Source organism: Dissoconium aciculare (assembly GCF_010015565.1).
Source record: "Dissoconium aciculare CBS 342.82 unplaced genomic scaffold K489scaffold_11, whole genome shotgun sequence".
Classification (NCBI taxonomy): Eukaryota; Fungi; Ascomycota; class Dothideomycetes; order Mycosphaerellales; family Dissoconiaceae; genus Dissoconium; species Dissoconium aciculare.
Genome location: NW_022984961.1, coordinates 804,741 through 819,903, shown reverse-complemented (window position 1 = coordinate 819,903; position 15,163 = coordinate 804,741). Strand labels below are relative to the sequence as shown.

General features: G+C 53.9%; 8 protein-coding genes across 8 annotated transcripts; 6 read left to right on the top strand and 2 right to left on the bottom strand.

Moving 5' to 3' along the window:
- The first annotated feature begins 988 nt into the window (after nucleotides 1–988).
- K489DRAFT_54082 (uncharacterized protein) lies at nucleotides 989–2,622 on the top strand. The gene is made up of 4 exons (XM_033608705.1): nucleotides 989–1,214; nucleotides 1,276–1,556; nucleotides 1,614–1,855; nucleotides 1,913–2,622. Exons 1-4 carry the CDS (start codon nucleotides 1,186–1,188, stop codon nucleotides 2,465–2,467), a joined length of 1,107 nt encoding a protein of 368 aa, XP_033457378.1. The 5' UTR covers nucleotides 989–1,185; the 3' UTR covers nucleotides 2,468–2,622.
- Nucleotides 2,623–2,813: 191 nt separating this feature from the next.
- Nucleotides 2,814–3,512, bottom strand: K489DRAFT_307992 (flavo protein; the record flags this gene model as incomplete). The annotated part of the gene is made up of 2 exons (XM_033600607.1): nucleotides 2,814–3,032; nucleotides 3,084–3,512. Coding segments are annotated over 2 exons (648 nt in total), but the record flags the coding sequence as incomplete, so codon positions are not given.
- A 725-nt stretch (nucleotides 3,513–4,237) lies between these two features.
- Nucleotides 4,238–5,037, top strand: K489DRAFT_390342 (monothiol glutaredoxin-5; the record flags this gene model as incomplete). Its single annotated transcript, XM_033606593.1, has 3 exons — nucleotides 4,238–4,264; nucleotides 4,330–4,606; nucleotides 4,865–5,037. 3 exons carry the CDS (start codon nucleotides 4,238–4,240, stop codon nucleotides 5,035–5,037), a joined length of 477 nt encoding a protein of 158 aa, XP_033457376.1.
- Nucleotides 5,038–5,729: 692 nt separating this feature from the next.
- On the top strand, nucleotides 5,730–6,328 carry K489DRAFT_383139 (uncharacterized protein; the record flags this gene model as incomplete). The annotated part of the gene is made up of 1 exon (XM_033605524.1): nucleotides 5,730–6,328. A coding segment is annotated over exon 1 (491 nt), but the record flags the coding sequence as incomplete, so codon positions are not given.
- A 140-nt stretch (nucleotides 6,329–6,468) lies between these two features.
- On the top strand, nucleotides 6,469–8,128 carry K489DRAFT_383136 (uncharacterized protein). Its single transcript, XM_033605523.1, has one exon. The coding sequence runs from the start codon at nucleotides 6,857–6,859 to the stop codon at nucleotides 7,940–7,942; it is 1,086 nt and encodes a 361-aa protein (XP_033457374.1). The 5' UTR covers nucleotides 6,469–6,856; the 3' UTR covers nucleotides 7,943–8,128.
- A 1,058-nt stretch (nucleotides 8,129–9,186) lies between these two features.
- K489DRAFT_324503 (class II peroxidase) lies at nucleotides 9,187–10,305 on the top strand (the record flags this gene model as incomplete). Its single annotated transcript, XM_033601765.1, has 1 exon — nucleotides 9,187–10,305. One exon carries the CDS (start codon nucleotides 9,187–9,189, stop codon nucleotides 10,303–10,305), a length of 1,119 nt encoding a protein of 372 aa, XP_033457373.1.
- Nucleotides 10,306–10,307: 2 nt separating this feature from the next.
- K489DRAFT_383133 (nagb/rpia/CoA transferase-like protein) lies at nucleotides 10,308–12,537 on the bottom strand. Its single transcript, XM_033605522.1, has one exon. The coding sequence runs from the start codon at nucleotides 12,160–12,162 to the stop codon at nucleotides 10,750–10,752; it is 1,413 nt and encodes a 470-aa protein (XP_033457372.1). The 5' UTR covers nucleotides 12,163–12,537; the 3' UTR covers nucleotides 10,308–10,749.
- A 600-nt stretch (nucleotides 12,538–13,137) lies between these two features.
- On the top strand, nucleotides 13,138–14,706 carry K489DRAFT_299351 (uncharacterized protein; the record flags this gene model as incomplete). Its single annotated transcript, XM_033600375.1, has 2 exons — nucleotides 13,138–14,482; nucleotides 14,576–14,706. Coding segments are annotated over 2 exons (1,476 nt in total), but the record flags the coding sequence as incomplete, so codon positions are not given.
- Nucleotides 14,707–15,163: the final 457 nt, after the last annotated feature.

The window sequence follows — 15,163 nt, the reverse complement described above, 5'->3', positions numbered from 1 at the left end:
TAAACATAGGTTCTGCCCACCACATCATCGTCTTGCACCTATCGTGTTGCTCATAGTAGTTTCGGATGCACAATCCGCTAGGAATGCTATCATTATCGCTCGAGTAGAATCCGAGATACATCTAGACCTATAATCTTCTATGCAATGCTCCGTGGATTGTTTCGCTGTACTGTAGTGTCGCGATGAAACCCGCTTAATCAGCCATAAAGCAGCGGAACAAAGAGCGAACGTTGGAAGCGCCCAAAAGATGAAACGCGCGCTTCGAGCTCTCGTGCTCTTCTTTGAGAGTCTCTCAGCCAATCATTGCCCTCGCACAGGCCCGACACCCTACGACACCTCATCTGTCGACACCCAGCATTGAGTGTCAGAACAGTCCACGGGTACAAGGCGATATCTTCCCCGGTCTGCTCCATGTTTGACAGAGGCAGCCGCCGGCGTGTTTAAGACGTCCTGATCCAATGATGCTTTCTGAACTGCCCCATGTTGACCCCTGCTGGCCAGTATCGCGGGACCAATGTCCACTACCGTTCTGTCACCACCATCGGATAGTCTCAGGATGAACGAGCCAAGACATCAAGCATCGCGTGGTATCTTCGCGCCCTCTCCGACCTCTGTGCGTCAATCGCACGCGCATCAATCATACGAGGAATGGAAAGACCATACTAGAACAACAAGCATGTGCGAGGTCACGGACCCTCTCCACCATATGGCATTCTCGGTCAATAGAACGGAAGATAGCACAAGGTCCTATTCATGGATCACGTCCACATTCACGACAATTGATGGCTAGGCGCTTCGTGAACAATTGATAGTGTCTCCATTTTCCTCTGAAAAGTGCTTTGCCTCTCTCTCTTCTCTCGATCTTCATCAGTCACTATTTTCCTTTTTTTTCCTTTGGTTCTGTTTGTCCTTTGCACCTCCTACCACTGTGTGGTCTGGAATCATCTCTTTGTCTTCCTCTCTCTTCGCTACTGTTTGTTACAATCATTAATTCGATTGCCGTTGATCGGTATCATCCCACAACACGTCCGCCGTTGCTTTCCCACTGAACAAATCTGCAATCGTCGTCAAATTCGATTGTCTCACGTCTCTCACTCACGACACATTTTTTTCTGCCACAAAATCGCGTAGCAAGTCTGCTGGTCAGACTTATCCCATACGCGACCTGGTCAATACCGCTGGCACATGTTCTTACGACTCTGGCCTTCTGAGAAGTGAGTTGCAGAGGGCGAATGATTCAATTGGAGTGGAGATACTAAAAGCAATATACATCAGACTGCTCTACATTCCTTTCGAAGCTCGTCATTTTCAAGCCGTTTCTGCCCGATTCCCGAAAACCTCCACCACCTTCAACGAAAAGACCGACAGGATGGCGTTGTCGAGCAAGTCCTTGGCCGGCCCTGGCTACATCATTTTGAACGGCCTGCGCGTCATGAACATCATCAGTTTCCTCGCCGTCATCACTGCAAGCATCGTCATGCTTGTCAAGACGTCCGTTACGACTCATCTTTTCTTTTTCGACGCCCTGTGCCATGTGATTACGGCCATCTCTAGCAGTAGGCAAACTCCCGCGTTCTTCATCCTTTTCCGGCGTGCTGATAATCCTTTTGCAGTGTTCTTTATCGCGTCGGAGCTTTGTGTTTTCCCTCTCTACTTTGAACGTTACTGGCCGTTGCTCAGCCCGAGACATGGCCTGGTCACGCTTGCCATCGCTATGATTGTCATTGGTATCACCGTCATGGGCAATCTCAACAAGGATGCTGGAAGTGTTGAACACCTCGGACTTGCATTCTGGCAGATTGTCATCTCCTCTGGCATCCTCATCTTCATTTTGGGACACTTGAACTTGCTCGCCGTAAGTAATTCGAAATGTGTACCTGACACGAACCTGACTGACATCGCCTCCGAACAGACTTTCATTTTCCGCGATCGCAAACAGGACATCAACGCTCGCATGGTCCGCTCCAACGGCGCTGCTGAGTACAAGACTCCTATCCAAGAGAGCAGCAGCTACAAGGGCACTCCACCCGCGCCGGTTCTCGCACAGACGTACATCTCTCAACCTATGACACCTCCCGGCGGCAAAGGCAGCTCCTTCCGAATTTTCGGCGGCGACCGCAGCCCTGAGCCCACTCTGCCATCCTACCACAACCGCAGCGATTCTCCCGACAGACTCGAGCCCGGCAACATCTCGCCCACGAGCAAGTACTCCCGCAACACCGCCTGCACCCGGAAGACCATGTGGGGCAATTTCCTCGGCGCCAACTCCCGCCGCAGCCGTATGAGCCTGGCGCCGCCGTTGCCCATCAATTCCTCGTTCTCTGGTGGCATGCGCCAAGCCAACCACTCGCCGGAGATCTCGGGCCCGTTGAATACCAACCCGCAGTTCTCGCACCTTGCCCGCCCGGATAGCGCTATGCACCCGAGCCGAAGCGGCGAGAGCGATCCTTATCGATGGAAAGTGTGAGCAGCACGACTCTTGCGATCGGGGAGTACCCTGAGGAGGAATCTGTGAAAGGTTGCTTTGCGTTCGTCTTGCTTTGGTGACTTCTGAATTGTTCTTGTGGCTTGTCTATTTTTCAGCGCAAGTCTCGAATTGCTACTTCTTGATCGCTCGACGAGCGCAAATCGGGACGCCGCGCAGGCGAAGGCGCAGGCGAAGGTGCAGGAGGAGAAATTCGTGTGTCAATACTGTTTTGTGACGATACCCATACCTTGACTGTCGTAAATGTGATACTGCTGCCACGTTACGAGAGAAAGTGAAGTTTTGGTTGCCTTCAAGCCTTTCCCAGATCCTCAGTGTCGTCATCCACCAATCCCAATCGCTGTTCAATCACATCAACGATCTGCTTCCACTCTCTCATTGCTCCACTCCCCGTATCCCCACACGCCAACGTCTTTTCCACCGGCCTGAGGACCTCAATCCACCCTCCGTTCGCGACTCCCCACTCCCCCTCCAAGACCGCCAAATGCTTCCTCGTCACCGGATGCTCCCACATAGCCGTATTCATCGCCGGCGCAACCACAATTCTCTTCGCCCAACTCCCCCGAGATGAGCCTCCCGTCCCCTCCTCCGCGGAGACAAGTTCCCTCGGCCCATCAATCTCACCCGTTGAATCCCACGCGCGCACCACACTCGCCACCAATCCCTCCGCCATCCCGCCCGCGACCTTCGCGAGGCTATTCGCGGACAGAGGCGCGATGACCATGAGATCCGCCCAGCGGCGGAGTTCGATGTGCAGGATGCTCGCCCCGCGGGTCCATGGGCGCCGCCATTCGTCGGCGTCGAGGTAGATTCCGTCGACACCGGGGATCGCGGCGAGGGCGGACAGGGAGGGCTGTTCGGGGGATTGGGATTGGAGGAATTGGGCTGCGGAGGGAGTGAGGAGGATTCGGATGGAGAGGGAGGAGGAAGTATGGCGGGTGAGGAGGGTGGTGATTATGAGTGGGAGTTTGATCGTTGCGACGGAGCCGGTGGCGCAAAGCAGGAGGTGGTGTTTGTTGTCGTGAAGGTGGTCGGCGGCAGTGAGGATGGGTGGAATTGGGAGGGAGTCTCGCTCGGAGGGAAGGTTTTGGGTTTGGTCGGGAGAAGGCTTGCTTCGAGTGAGAGGTTCTTCTTCATTCGATCGAGTGGTTATGTAGGCTGAAAAGGCCAGGCTTGTGAGAATCGATACGGAGACTGAGAGGACGATCGTTCGGATATCGTCTTGTCTTGTGCGCCAAATGTGTTGAAGCCTGTCCATTACGATATAGGTATATTGTGAAATGATTGAAGTCATTGATTCCTCGTCTCGACACGCATAATATGACAAGAACTTGAGTACCCAGGCAAGCTGTTCTGTTGCCGATGATACATAGGTAGTCTGATAAACTAAGGTAGCACGAACTTGCTCTCAAGACATGGTATTCGTTGGCGGAATGATGCAGTGAATTTACTCATTGAATATGTATTTACACAAACTATTAGGTTAATAAGTGTTTCACTAGGACATGATGTGTAATCCGAGACGATCAATGGCGTGAATTGTCCACCAAATGGTTGATAGCGTGACCATTAATCATCGCCATTCGGGCGAGAAAACAGTGGCGTCATCCGCCGAGGCAAACGCCTTCAAGCTTTATCGCTTCCACGAGATTATCAATCTTACAACACGACACAACTTCGCAACGATTCGCAAAAGCAACCATCGTCTAATCGCCAATCTGCAGGATCGCGAAAAAATAAATTTCGCCCACCATGTTCTCAAGAACCGCCCTTTCTGCGGTAAGTCCCAGAGATGCTCAATCTCAAATCGTCGTTTATCCACTCATCAAAATTTCTCCCAACAGGCCACGACCCACGCCCTCCGACCACGCATCAACCCCTTCCTCTCCCCGCGCTTCACCTCGCTCCACCAACAGACCTCGCGACTCCTGTCAAATGAGGTGCGGACGGCAATCGACAAGGCCGTTGCGACCGCGCCGATCGTGCTGTTCATGAAGGGTACTCCGGAGATGCCCCAATGCGGTTTCTCACGCGCGAGCATCCAAATCCTGGGTCTTCAAGGTGTCAACCCGGAGAAGTTTACTGCGTTCAACGTCCTTGAGGATCCGGAGTTGCGACAAGGTACGATTTTGTCATCTTTTGCTGGTTGCGCGAATGATCGGACTTGTGATGATGGAGGACTTTGGGCTGGGGAAGAGCAATAGCAGAGCAAAGAGCGGGAGGGTTCAACAAAGGCTGTGGCATGAGAATACATTTTATGGAAATCAAGAGCGTGGTGACAAGATCATTTTCATTGGACACGAGAGGGATCAAAATCGCTCGCAACGTGAACTGATGCAGTATATGAGAATGACGCTGACCATGATGATAAACCCACAGGTATCAAAGAATACTCGGATTGGCCGACTATCCCACAATTATACGTCGACAAGGAATTCATCGGCGGTACGGACATTCTGATGTCCATGCACCAGGATGGCAGCTTGGCGAAGCTGCTTGAGGAGAAGGGCGTTCTGGTGCCCGCTGAGAGTGAAGGAGAGAGCTCACCGTGAGGGAGCATGTGATGCGTGTACATTAAAGCAGTGGAGTTGGAGTTCTGCAGGATGTACAACCAATTTTCGAACGTTGAAAACGTGTTCCCTTGAATATGTTGTGAGTTTAATGTCACGAGGAATATTTGAGAATTCATATGGTGGGTCATTAGACGCTTCATCAGACATATCCCGAACAGCAACTTCGAGTTGTTCAAGCGCGTGCCAACCACGCGCGACGCACATTCAACTCCTGAGCACGTCAAAACTCACGCAACAACAGTACCAGCACAAGCCGTCTTGATCAACCAACTCAACTGACATATCTGCATCAGATCTCGACACACGCATGGCATCACCGCCTGCTCACGAAGCAGCGGGACTGGAACTTTTGTCGCCAGTTATTAGAAGGAGGAATGAAGAACAGGTTGAAACCGGAGCCGCGGCGAGGCAACGCGCCTACAAGCAGGCATTACGCGAAGTCAATTCAATGCATACAGAGACCGGACAGGAACTTCGTCGTCAGCATGGCGTATCCCTGGGAGCAACACCCTCGGCCAAAAAGACTGCGTCGCTTCAAGGCTTGATCGCTCAAGCAAAAAGTCTCAAACGACCTCGAGACGAAGACAAAACAGATGGGATCACTCTCCATACACGACCTGAATCAAAGAGCAAGTCGCCTCTGATCGCACAGGACTTTTTCGCCAAGTACAGGCTTTCCAACTCAGGTCCTCGTCCGAATTATCTGGCTGGTAGGTCACTCGTCGTCGCATGTGAAACGAGCGATGAGCCTTCCAGATATCATGTCATGGGTCTGACACATGATCTCTCTTGTAGAAGCCACGAAAGCATACTACACTGCCGCCGCCGAATCCTCCGAACTGCACCTCAAACCCGTCCTCGACAGCCTCCTTGCGCGCGTGAACGGTCTCGACGCCCAAGGAAAGCCTCTTCCAAACTCCAACGTGCACACGCAAGACTCCTTCAACGCGCTCTTCGCCGCCGATGAGAACCTCTCCCGGCCCCTCGAAGACGAGATGCTACGCGTGCAGTTTCCGCAAAAGGACGGGTCCACGCTCGTGAAAGAGTTGCGATTCGGCGATACGTGGAAGAAATTCCAGCGCCACTACGAGCAGAAGCGTGCGGAGATGGCGAAGATGAAGGAGGCTATGCAGAACCTTGAGCTGGAGATGCGGGCGCTGAAGGAGGAGGTTGTGGATGGAGATGAGGAGATGCGGGATCTGGTCAGGACCCATGAGAGGGAGATGCTGGGCTTTCAGGGACAGATGAATGAGGCAGAAAAGGAGTATGAGGAGGATGTCAAGAGGGCGAAGGACGATGAGAAGAAGGCTGTGAAGGAGTTCCAGAAGAAGTTTGATCAGTTCATGGCTGAGGCGATGATGGAATGATGGCTGCAAGAGGCTGTTGCGCTTTATTTGAGGACCTGTGATTAATCGCTGCCGACAGGTCTTGGGTGTTCTTCGTCTTTATGCTATGGAACCAAAATCAAATGTCCAATCCGTCACGTTCAAAGAGGTCAATGATAAGCATCCAAGACGGCTTTGCATGGAGCTCGCAGCGGGTGGCGCATGCGTGGCCATGCAGGTCGACCAGCTACAACAACACGATCTGCATTCCTCATCACAGGGGCGGCCTCCCTAAGTAGAACGTGCACTTCACGTGATACTCGAGTGATTCGTACACGCAACAACAGTGTCGATCATGAATATCCGGAATGAATCTAAGCATGTGCAATGTGATCGAGTCGTCTCTATGTGCGAAGTGGATATATCAAATGCAATAGATTACTTCCAACATATATCGCAACGAAACGCACACGATGACCGCACGACGCAGACTCACCTCGAGGCTGAATGACCATCTCTTCTATCTCCTAACACTTTTCATCCACCCAACAAACGCCGCAGGATCGCAACTCCGCCTCCGCTTCCAACGCTGGTTTCCCTTCTACGCGCGCTACTTCCAATCCGTCCTGCCCGAATGCAGCGACATCCTGACCACGTACTACGACAATGTGACCGATGACCCAGCCTGCCCATCGCCATGCGCCTGCGCCCTGGACTGCATCCTGGGCGCCACCCACGAGTCCGTCAAGGCAAATATGCAATCCGCCTCGGTCGTCCTCGGCCTCATGCCCACCTTGATCGCCGTTCTCGCCCCGAGCATCGCCGAGATAGCCGTCCTGTCGACCTGGTCGCCGCCGCTGGCGCTACTGATCGCGCTGGGGACGCCTGCCGTGCGTATCTCGCCTGCCGCAGCGGTTTCGGGCGTCATCAACGAGACATCCTCGCTCGTCATGCAGCACCTCCAGACGTGGTTGGCGCGCGGGAGGCGTCGTCGGCTTGTGCTTCGCGTCTTCCTGGGCGCCGCGGCGGTCGCGACGGTCGCTAATGCGGTCGAGACTTCGGTTCGTGTGGATCTCCGTACGGCGTCCGGCTGGCGGTGTAATCAGCTCTTCATGCCGCTTGTGTGGAGCGAGCTGAGCATCGTCGCCTTCGGCATGGGCATGACCGCAATTCGCTTGCGTCGGCCGGATAGCAGCTTCTCGCTAGGAAAGCCTGCTCCCCCGCCGACTTTGCCGTCCGCAGCTGGTCGACCGAGAGCCTCGCGGGCTCCGCGACCTCCTGTACCCAATGCACCCACGAACTCGCCGCTATGGCAGAGAATCACGCAGCAGGAGGAATCTTCATCGAGCGAAGTCCTCTGGACGCTGGCGGTGGTTGCGACTTACGTGCAGATTTTCTTTGGAACGCTTGTGATGGCTTCTTTAATCTTCATCTCTTTGCAGGACGCCATGTTTGTCGCGCTCCGGTATGCGGCTGGTTGCGTCGTATGTCGACTTGTTGTCGCTGTGGAACTTGCGACCATGCGTGTCGAGTTGGCGCGTCGAGTTGGAAGTCCTTGAGAACATGATGCCTATGGTCCATGCAGGATTCTGCAATTAAAGTACCGGGTGCACCTACGAGTGAGGACGATTGTTTGGTTCGTGGCGACCTTGACCTTTGCGTCACACAACCTACCTGCGCCTTTCTATGTGTCACATGCTTACTGTCTTCACTTCGGGTTCATTCTAGGAACCTCACACAGCGGACCTCACACAGCGGACTATCTTCCAAGTAGACCTTGCCTCGGGAATAGAGCATCACATGTGCGCTGCGACGAGAGATTGACAGAGCATGTTGCCGGAACATTGGATCACCGTACAGCATGAGCTCGAGTCTTTGCATGAGGGCAACGTGGATCGAGCCTCAGCGATGGGAAGGCCATTGGAATGATTTATGCCACTATTCTAGCCAAATTACGTGACTCCGTTGCTAAGTGATATAATTGGACGGATCATTTTGTCTCTTTGATTCGTGCTCGAAGTCCAGCTCATTAGGGTCTATCTCTCTTTCTCCCGTATCTCGGCACTTGTTTCATCCCAGCTGCATTAGTGTGGGTAAATCAATGATAATTAATAAATGCATGTGAAGATCATTTTTGCGCTTTTCAATCGCTTTCCCCTAACGATTCGACGATCGTGTTGGCGTCACGATCAGATTTCAGGGTGGAAACAAGAAGATTCCTGAGTATCACCTATGAGATACGTTCTCCCCACGGCGATACACAATGGATGGGAAAGACAATCTCGTCATCGCCGCAATCGGAGCATTTCGGCATGATATCTTAGAGTGGACCGCTTTGAGGGTACTTGTGTGCCTGTCTCATCCAATGGCCGTAGCGGCGGGTCAGTGCTTCGTTTGATTCCTCCCGAGGCTTTTATTTTCTGGCCCTGGAGCTGATGATGAGCGTGAAGAATCACGGAGTCAGATTGTGCAAAGACTACAACCCTGGACTGTGATGATCACGGTGATGCACCGAAATGGAAGAGACTTGCCACCAGTGTTTCGACCGATCTCACCGTCGAATCACGACATTTCCCTTCATCGCTTACCCCAGTAGAAGACCATCGAATCATCACTCCCGCGGCCACCATGATTACACTTTCTGTCGACCCTCTTCTCGTCCCTGTCATTTGCCCTTGAATACTCGTGAACTCTATTGTTGTCGCCTTCTGCGTGAGTTGTATCTTGATCTTACTCTCAACTTGAGAATTTGCTGTTCTCAATCTCAGATCTAGCACTGTCAAGGTCACAGATTCCTTCCATCATGGCTACCGCCAGCAGGACCTTCACCCGCGCTCTGCGCTCGAATCCAATTGCCTCTTCCCTCCGAACCGCTGCACCGCGCCGTGTTGTGGTCCCTCGCCAGGCTTTCCGCCAGCAGGGCCGACGAGGTTACGCTTCCGAGGCGCCCAAGTCCAGCGGCAATGCCCTTCCCATCGCTGCTGCCGTTCTCGCCGCCGCTGGAGTTACTGGCTACTACTACCTGAACTCCAACGCTGGCACCCAAGACAGCGCTTCCCAAGGACAGAAGGGTAACACCATCTTCTCGCCCTCGAAGAAAGACTACCAAGCTGTCTACGATGCCATCGCCAAACGTCTCATCGACGAGAGTGACTACGATGACGGCTCGTACGGCCCTGTCCTCCTCCGCCTCGGCTGGCACGCTTCGGGTACCTACGACAAGGAGACTGGCACTGGTGGCTCCAACGGCGCCACCATGCGTTTCGCCCCTGAGGGCGACCACGGCGCGAACGCCGGTCTCAAAGCCGCCCGCGACTTTCTCGAGCCTATCCGCCAACAATTCCCGTGGATCACCTACTCCGACCTCTGGACCCTCGCCGCGGCCTGTGCCATCCAAGAGATGGGCGGACCGGACATCCCATGGCGTCCCGGCCGCCAGGACCGCGACGTGAGCTTCTGCACACCGGACGGACGCCTTCCCGACGCGAGCAAAGCCCACGGGCACCTGCGGGATATTTTCGGCCGCATGGGCTTCAACGATGAGGAGATCGTGGCGCTCTCGGGCGCCCACGCTCTCGGCCGCTGCCACACCGATCGCTCGGGCTTCGAGGGTCCCTGGACCTTCTCCCCCATCACCCTCACCAACGACTACTACAAGCTCCTCCTCGAGGAGAAGTGGCAGTGGCGCAAGTGGAACGGCCCGAAGCAGTATGAGGACAAGGGCACCAAGACGCTGATGATGCTGCCGACGGACATGGCCCTCATCAACGACAAGAGCTTCCGCAAGACGGTCGAGAAGTACGCGCGCGACCAGGATGCGTTCTTCCACGATTTCAGCAACGTTCTCGTTCGCCTGTTCGAGCTGGGTGTGCCGTTTGCGACTGGCGAGGATGCGAGAATCACTTTCAAGAGGACGGAGTAGGGAGGTTCAGGAGAGGGTGATGGCTGTGAAGATATCTGATAAACTCGCTTGGTCGGGACGTGGACCGGGGCGACGTTGCATTGCTTTTGTTGTTTTTATCTCGCTTTTCTTTTGCGTCATGATAGAATAGAAGAAGATCACTAGATAGAGTGAATCAAGAGAAAGATATTCAATTTACCAATGGTTGCAATTCGTATTTCTGGTCTAAACCCAGAAAGTTCAGCCGTGGGCGAAGCAGCTACTGCGAGGACTCCGAACTTTCAAGGAGAAGAGGGAGAGATGACATGATTTCATGGAATATTTACTTCCGTTCTGGTCGTCTCGTTGCGATCCTATGAGCATCGTCGTTTGGAAAGTCTTTCTCACTTACCCAACTCCTCAATCATGACACTCTCGACTTTCGTCCCTTTCTTTCCTTCCTTCCCTCCTTCCTCCCTCCCTTCCTCACACCTTAGTCAAAAGGTCCGTATCCTCGGCGTAATAATGATCGTCCACGATGCGATACAGATAACTCGGCGCATGACTGCCCAGATTCGTGATATACAGATCCACCAAGTCCGCCGGCGTCCAGTCGTACACGGGGTTCACCACATCCACGCGGTCCAGGAACTCCCCATCGCTGCCGTATCCGATCACTTTGCCTGGGTCGCCGTACTCGATCATCTCGTCCGTCGAGAAGGGGTACACGGGGCTGAGCTTGTACACCCCGCCGAGCACGACGACGGGCACGTGGTGCACCTGCGCCGCCTGTGCGATGGTGTGCGAGCCCGAGGCCGCGAGGAGGGACCCGTCGGCGAGGATCGCGTTGGGCGCCAGGAGGACTTTGTTGATGCGTGACATGAGGGCGAAAACGGCCGAGTCCGGGACCAGGATGACTTGGATGCCCATGGAGGTGAGAGGTTTCCAGCGCGTCGCAGCGGAGTCGTCGGGGTCGAAGTCGTCGAGGTCCGCGCCTCCCGAGGATGGGTCGGAGTGGCCGCCGTGGAGGATCGTCGCGTGGGTGGCTTCGTGGTCGTTCGGGTAGGCTTCGGCGTGGATGACGGTGAATTTGCGCTTCTTGGCGGCGGTCAGGAGGAATTTCTGGACGGTTGCTGAGGAGGTGTGGGTGAGGATGGTCTCGTTGCTGTTGATGTGGTCGAGGGCGAAGTCGGCGATTTGGGTGTCGACTTGGTCGAGTTCGTCGAGGAGTTCTTTGATGCCTTCGATCACTTCGGCTTTGACGTCCAATTTCTCTTTGGGCTCTTTTCCGGGTTTGGCAGATTTGTTGGAGACGCTTGGGGCTGAGCTGGCGCCTGGCGGTGGCGAACCGAGGCCGGATGATCCGTCTGGATGTTGGAACAGGCCGAATAGCGATGTTGTCGGCGGTAGCTGATTTCCATGTGACGATGACTTTTGAGAATGAGCCGATTCCCCATCTGCAGCTGGAGCGTCTGCTGCGCGCAGGTCGGCGATACTGTCACTTGCGCCTTCCAAGCCGGATAGAGCTCCCGGCAGGCCTGGCCGTGCCAATGCCTCCAACGCAGAAGGATCCTGTTCGTCCTCTGCAATCTCCCGGATAACGCCGAGCACGCGCCGCACGATGTTTCCGACGCTCAACTCCCGCGGCTGAGCTGTCACGAGTCTTCGACCTACATCTCGGATCCGTTGGATCAAGGCTTGCGGGGTCCGGATACGTTCTGAAGAGACGACACGCAGTAGCAACTGTGCTGTGGCCAGAGCACATGCGCGTGGAGTCCGGATTTGTCGACGTTTCAGCAGGGAAACCAATAGCTCAATAGCATTGTCCACGGGAGTCTGTTTGAGCGATTTGAGGAATGTGTGCAGGGAGGGCGTCTGGCCCACTACCGCTGCGGGCATGCTTGAGAGAGTTTTTTATGATTCCTAGATATTCTCGTGGTATTGATTGCGGATGTATTGTTCCAGCTCTGAACAAATGTTCCCCTGTTCTTGTTTGCGTTCTTTCAGATGATGCCTGAGATTTTTCTGATCTATCCTTGGCAGTTTGGATGGACTGCAGGCGTGGTGAGGTGTAATTGTGAGGATGAGTCAGTCAAGTGGTCGGAATTCCAACAACGACGTCAATCCGACAATTCAAAATGTGGTGGTTTCATAGAAAGCCATTCTCTGGGCGCACTTGGAGCCATTGGTACTTCAGGTAACAATCTATCTAAACATTAATATTGTTCACAGGGTACACAACTCTAGATCAGCATCCAGATTGTATCTCACGATCACATATCTGTCTTCGTGAGAGGGATAAATATTATGAAGGCATAAAACAAGGATTACTCGTCAGCATAAATGTGGTCGGAAGCGGAAAAGGCAGCCCCGCGCCCACCGAGGTACATCATCGCCCGTTTGTGGGTGGTGAACGCCTGGAGTGAGGTGTTGGAATGGAGAAGTGCTGCGTTTGTCGTATCATCGTCGTCCAGGCACAACTGCTCATCAGCTGATTGACCAACAGCTCCTCTTGGGCGGAATCATTACCCTGGACATCTATGCATGTCAGCTACATGCGAAACAAGTTACATGCACTCTCGAATTGTATAATAAAATTGTTGTCGCATCACTCAGCTTCCCGTCGGATTTTGCACGACTCGCCTCTAATATTTCAATCCCAAATCCGATGTCACCGCGATAATACAGTATATTCCGGTGCGATCATCTGCGCGGCACGTTGGCCCACGATATCAGACGACCGGTTACGCGACCGAAGACAGCCATCACCAGCGACACGCACCGTCAGACTCGCCTGCGCCGAACGTTCCTTGACTCTACTCGCTGCACTTCTATAAAGACGCCGCTTGAAGCCGAATGGAATAAAACCACGAGATGAACAGTCTCAACATTGTGTCCCGGCTGGGAATAACGCCGCCTCCATCACCACCACGCTCTCGATCAGAATCGTTATCACAGCAGGACAGCTTGTCCGTTGATCGCGCAGGAGACACGGAAACTACTGAGGCTATAGATGATCCATCGTCGCCAGCGGAAAGAGCCCATGGGGAGCAGGATAATGAAGCTGGTTTCAGCCACACCAGTGAGAAGACACCGCTCGTAGGCAATAATGAGGATCGGAAGCGATCGCGGGACACAGAATGGCGTTTTCCGAAGCGGGTGACTGAGGCAGTCTTCTATGGTGTCCGCGCAGTCCTTTTGACCTTGTCGGCGCCATTCCGATATGTTGTCGCCTGCTTTCTTGATGAACATGGCGCATTCTCCGCGGTCATGCCCTTGACGAGTCTAAATAATGTCATCTGGAGGAGGAAACACAGGCCGGCAGCCGATTCGCATGCTGTGGATTCTACATCCGAAGACGAACACTACGACGAGAAATACTCGAAACGTCCATCGAGGAAGCCATCTGTTAAGCAGCGATCACCGTCAATCAGTAGTATCCACTCGTCGGGAAGCTATGGTTCCACCGAGGGCGAGGCAGAAGACAGTCCTGCGCGGAACACACGATCCAAAACTTCCACAATTCATCAGGATGAAGACGATGACGGACAACCCCGTAAAAGCATTCGAATCAAGATGAGCAACGACGAGTCACTTCGCCGGCGGAAAGCCGCTAAAGGCAAACGACTTTCTATGAGCGAAGACGTCGCAGCTGTCGCATCTGCGCTCAAATCTCCCTCATCCGCCGCAGCCAGCATGAAGCTCACAAGATACCCACGTGCACCAGCACCACCACGACCTCTTGTCCCGCGAAGACAGCCCTCCTATGCGCCAACCTTCTCTGCCGAAGCTCCCCGCAAGACACTAATCATCGATCTGGACGAGACCCTGATCCACTCCATGGCCAAAGGCGGTCGAATGTCCACCGGCCACATGGTCGAAGTGCGCCTCGGCGGATCCGTGTCTGGCGGCGGCGTACAAATCGGCCCTGGCGTCCCCATTCTGTACTACGTGCATGAGCGGCCCGGCTGTCACGAGTTTCTCCGCAAAGTCTGCAAGTGGTACAATCTCATCGTTTTCACGGCCTCAGTGCAGGAATATGCGGATCCCGTCATCGACTGGCTCGAGCGGGAACGCAAGTATTTCTCAGGTCGATATTATCGCCAGCACTGCACTTTCCGCAATGGCGCGTATATCAAGGATCTGGCGCAGGTGGAGCCAGATTTGAGCAAGGTGATGATTTTGGATAATTCGCCCATGTCGTATATTTTTCACGAAGGTAAGAGATGTTTCTTTATTTCTCCTGTGATCGGCACGCAGGCGTCTGGCCTAGGTGTGAGGATTGAGACTGATTTGTAATGTTTCTCCACAGATAATGCTGTCCCGATCGAGGGCTGGATCAGCGACCCGACTGACAACGACCTTCTGCACCTCATCCCGCTGTTCGAAGGATTGCAATACGTAACGGATGTCCGGGCCCTCCTCGCGTTGCGGCAAGGCCAAGCTCAGCAAGCGTAATACTGATCTCGAATGTTCCAACCGCCATACCGAGGCATATGCACGGCGACCAAATTGCCAGCTAGCGCACGAATATCTAGTCATGCCGCATAGAGAAGGTCCATGGATTGGTGTGCAGCAGCTTGAGCAGCCTGATGCCGCAGCCACTCAACAGTCCCTTCGAGCCTAAGCTGCTACACTGATAATCCTAACGTCGTACTCGAACATCAAAACCACTCGATGAAACAGATGACTCATCAGACAGATACAACTCAAACGGCAACAACTCCAGTGCATCGGGGAAGTGCTGACGACAATGCTGCCAATGCTCCATGGGAATTGCGCAAGTATTTCACCGCCGTTGCGTCCCACGATGCCGGTGGCTGTAGCGTCCTGGTCGGACGTAGTGCCCCGACTGGGATCTACATGGTTGTTTACTGCTCCGTCAAGGCGATGATCTCCG

Bases quoted from the DNA above. Each gene is read 5' to 3' on its own strand.
- K489DRAFT_383133 (XM_033605522.1), bottom strand. From the start codon at position 12,162: ATGCCCGCAGCGGTAGTGGGCCAGACGCCCTCCCTGCACACATTCCTC.
- K489DRAFT_383136 (XM_033605523.1), top strand. From the start codon at position 6,857: ATGACCGCACGACGCAGACTCACCTCGAGGCTGAATGACCATCTCTTC.
- K489DRAFT_54082 (XM_033608705.1), top strand. From the start codon at position 1,186: ATGTTCTTACGACTCTGGCCTTCTGAGAA. The intron at 1,215-1,275 runs GTGAGTTGCAGA...AATATACATCAG, and splicing joins CGACTCTGGCCTTCTGAGAA to ACTGCTCTACATTCCTTTCG. The intron at 1,856-1,912 runs GTAAGTAATTCG...GCCTCCGAACAG, and splicing joins GACACTTGAACTTGCTCGCC to ACTTTCATTTTCCGCGATCG.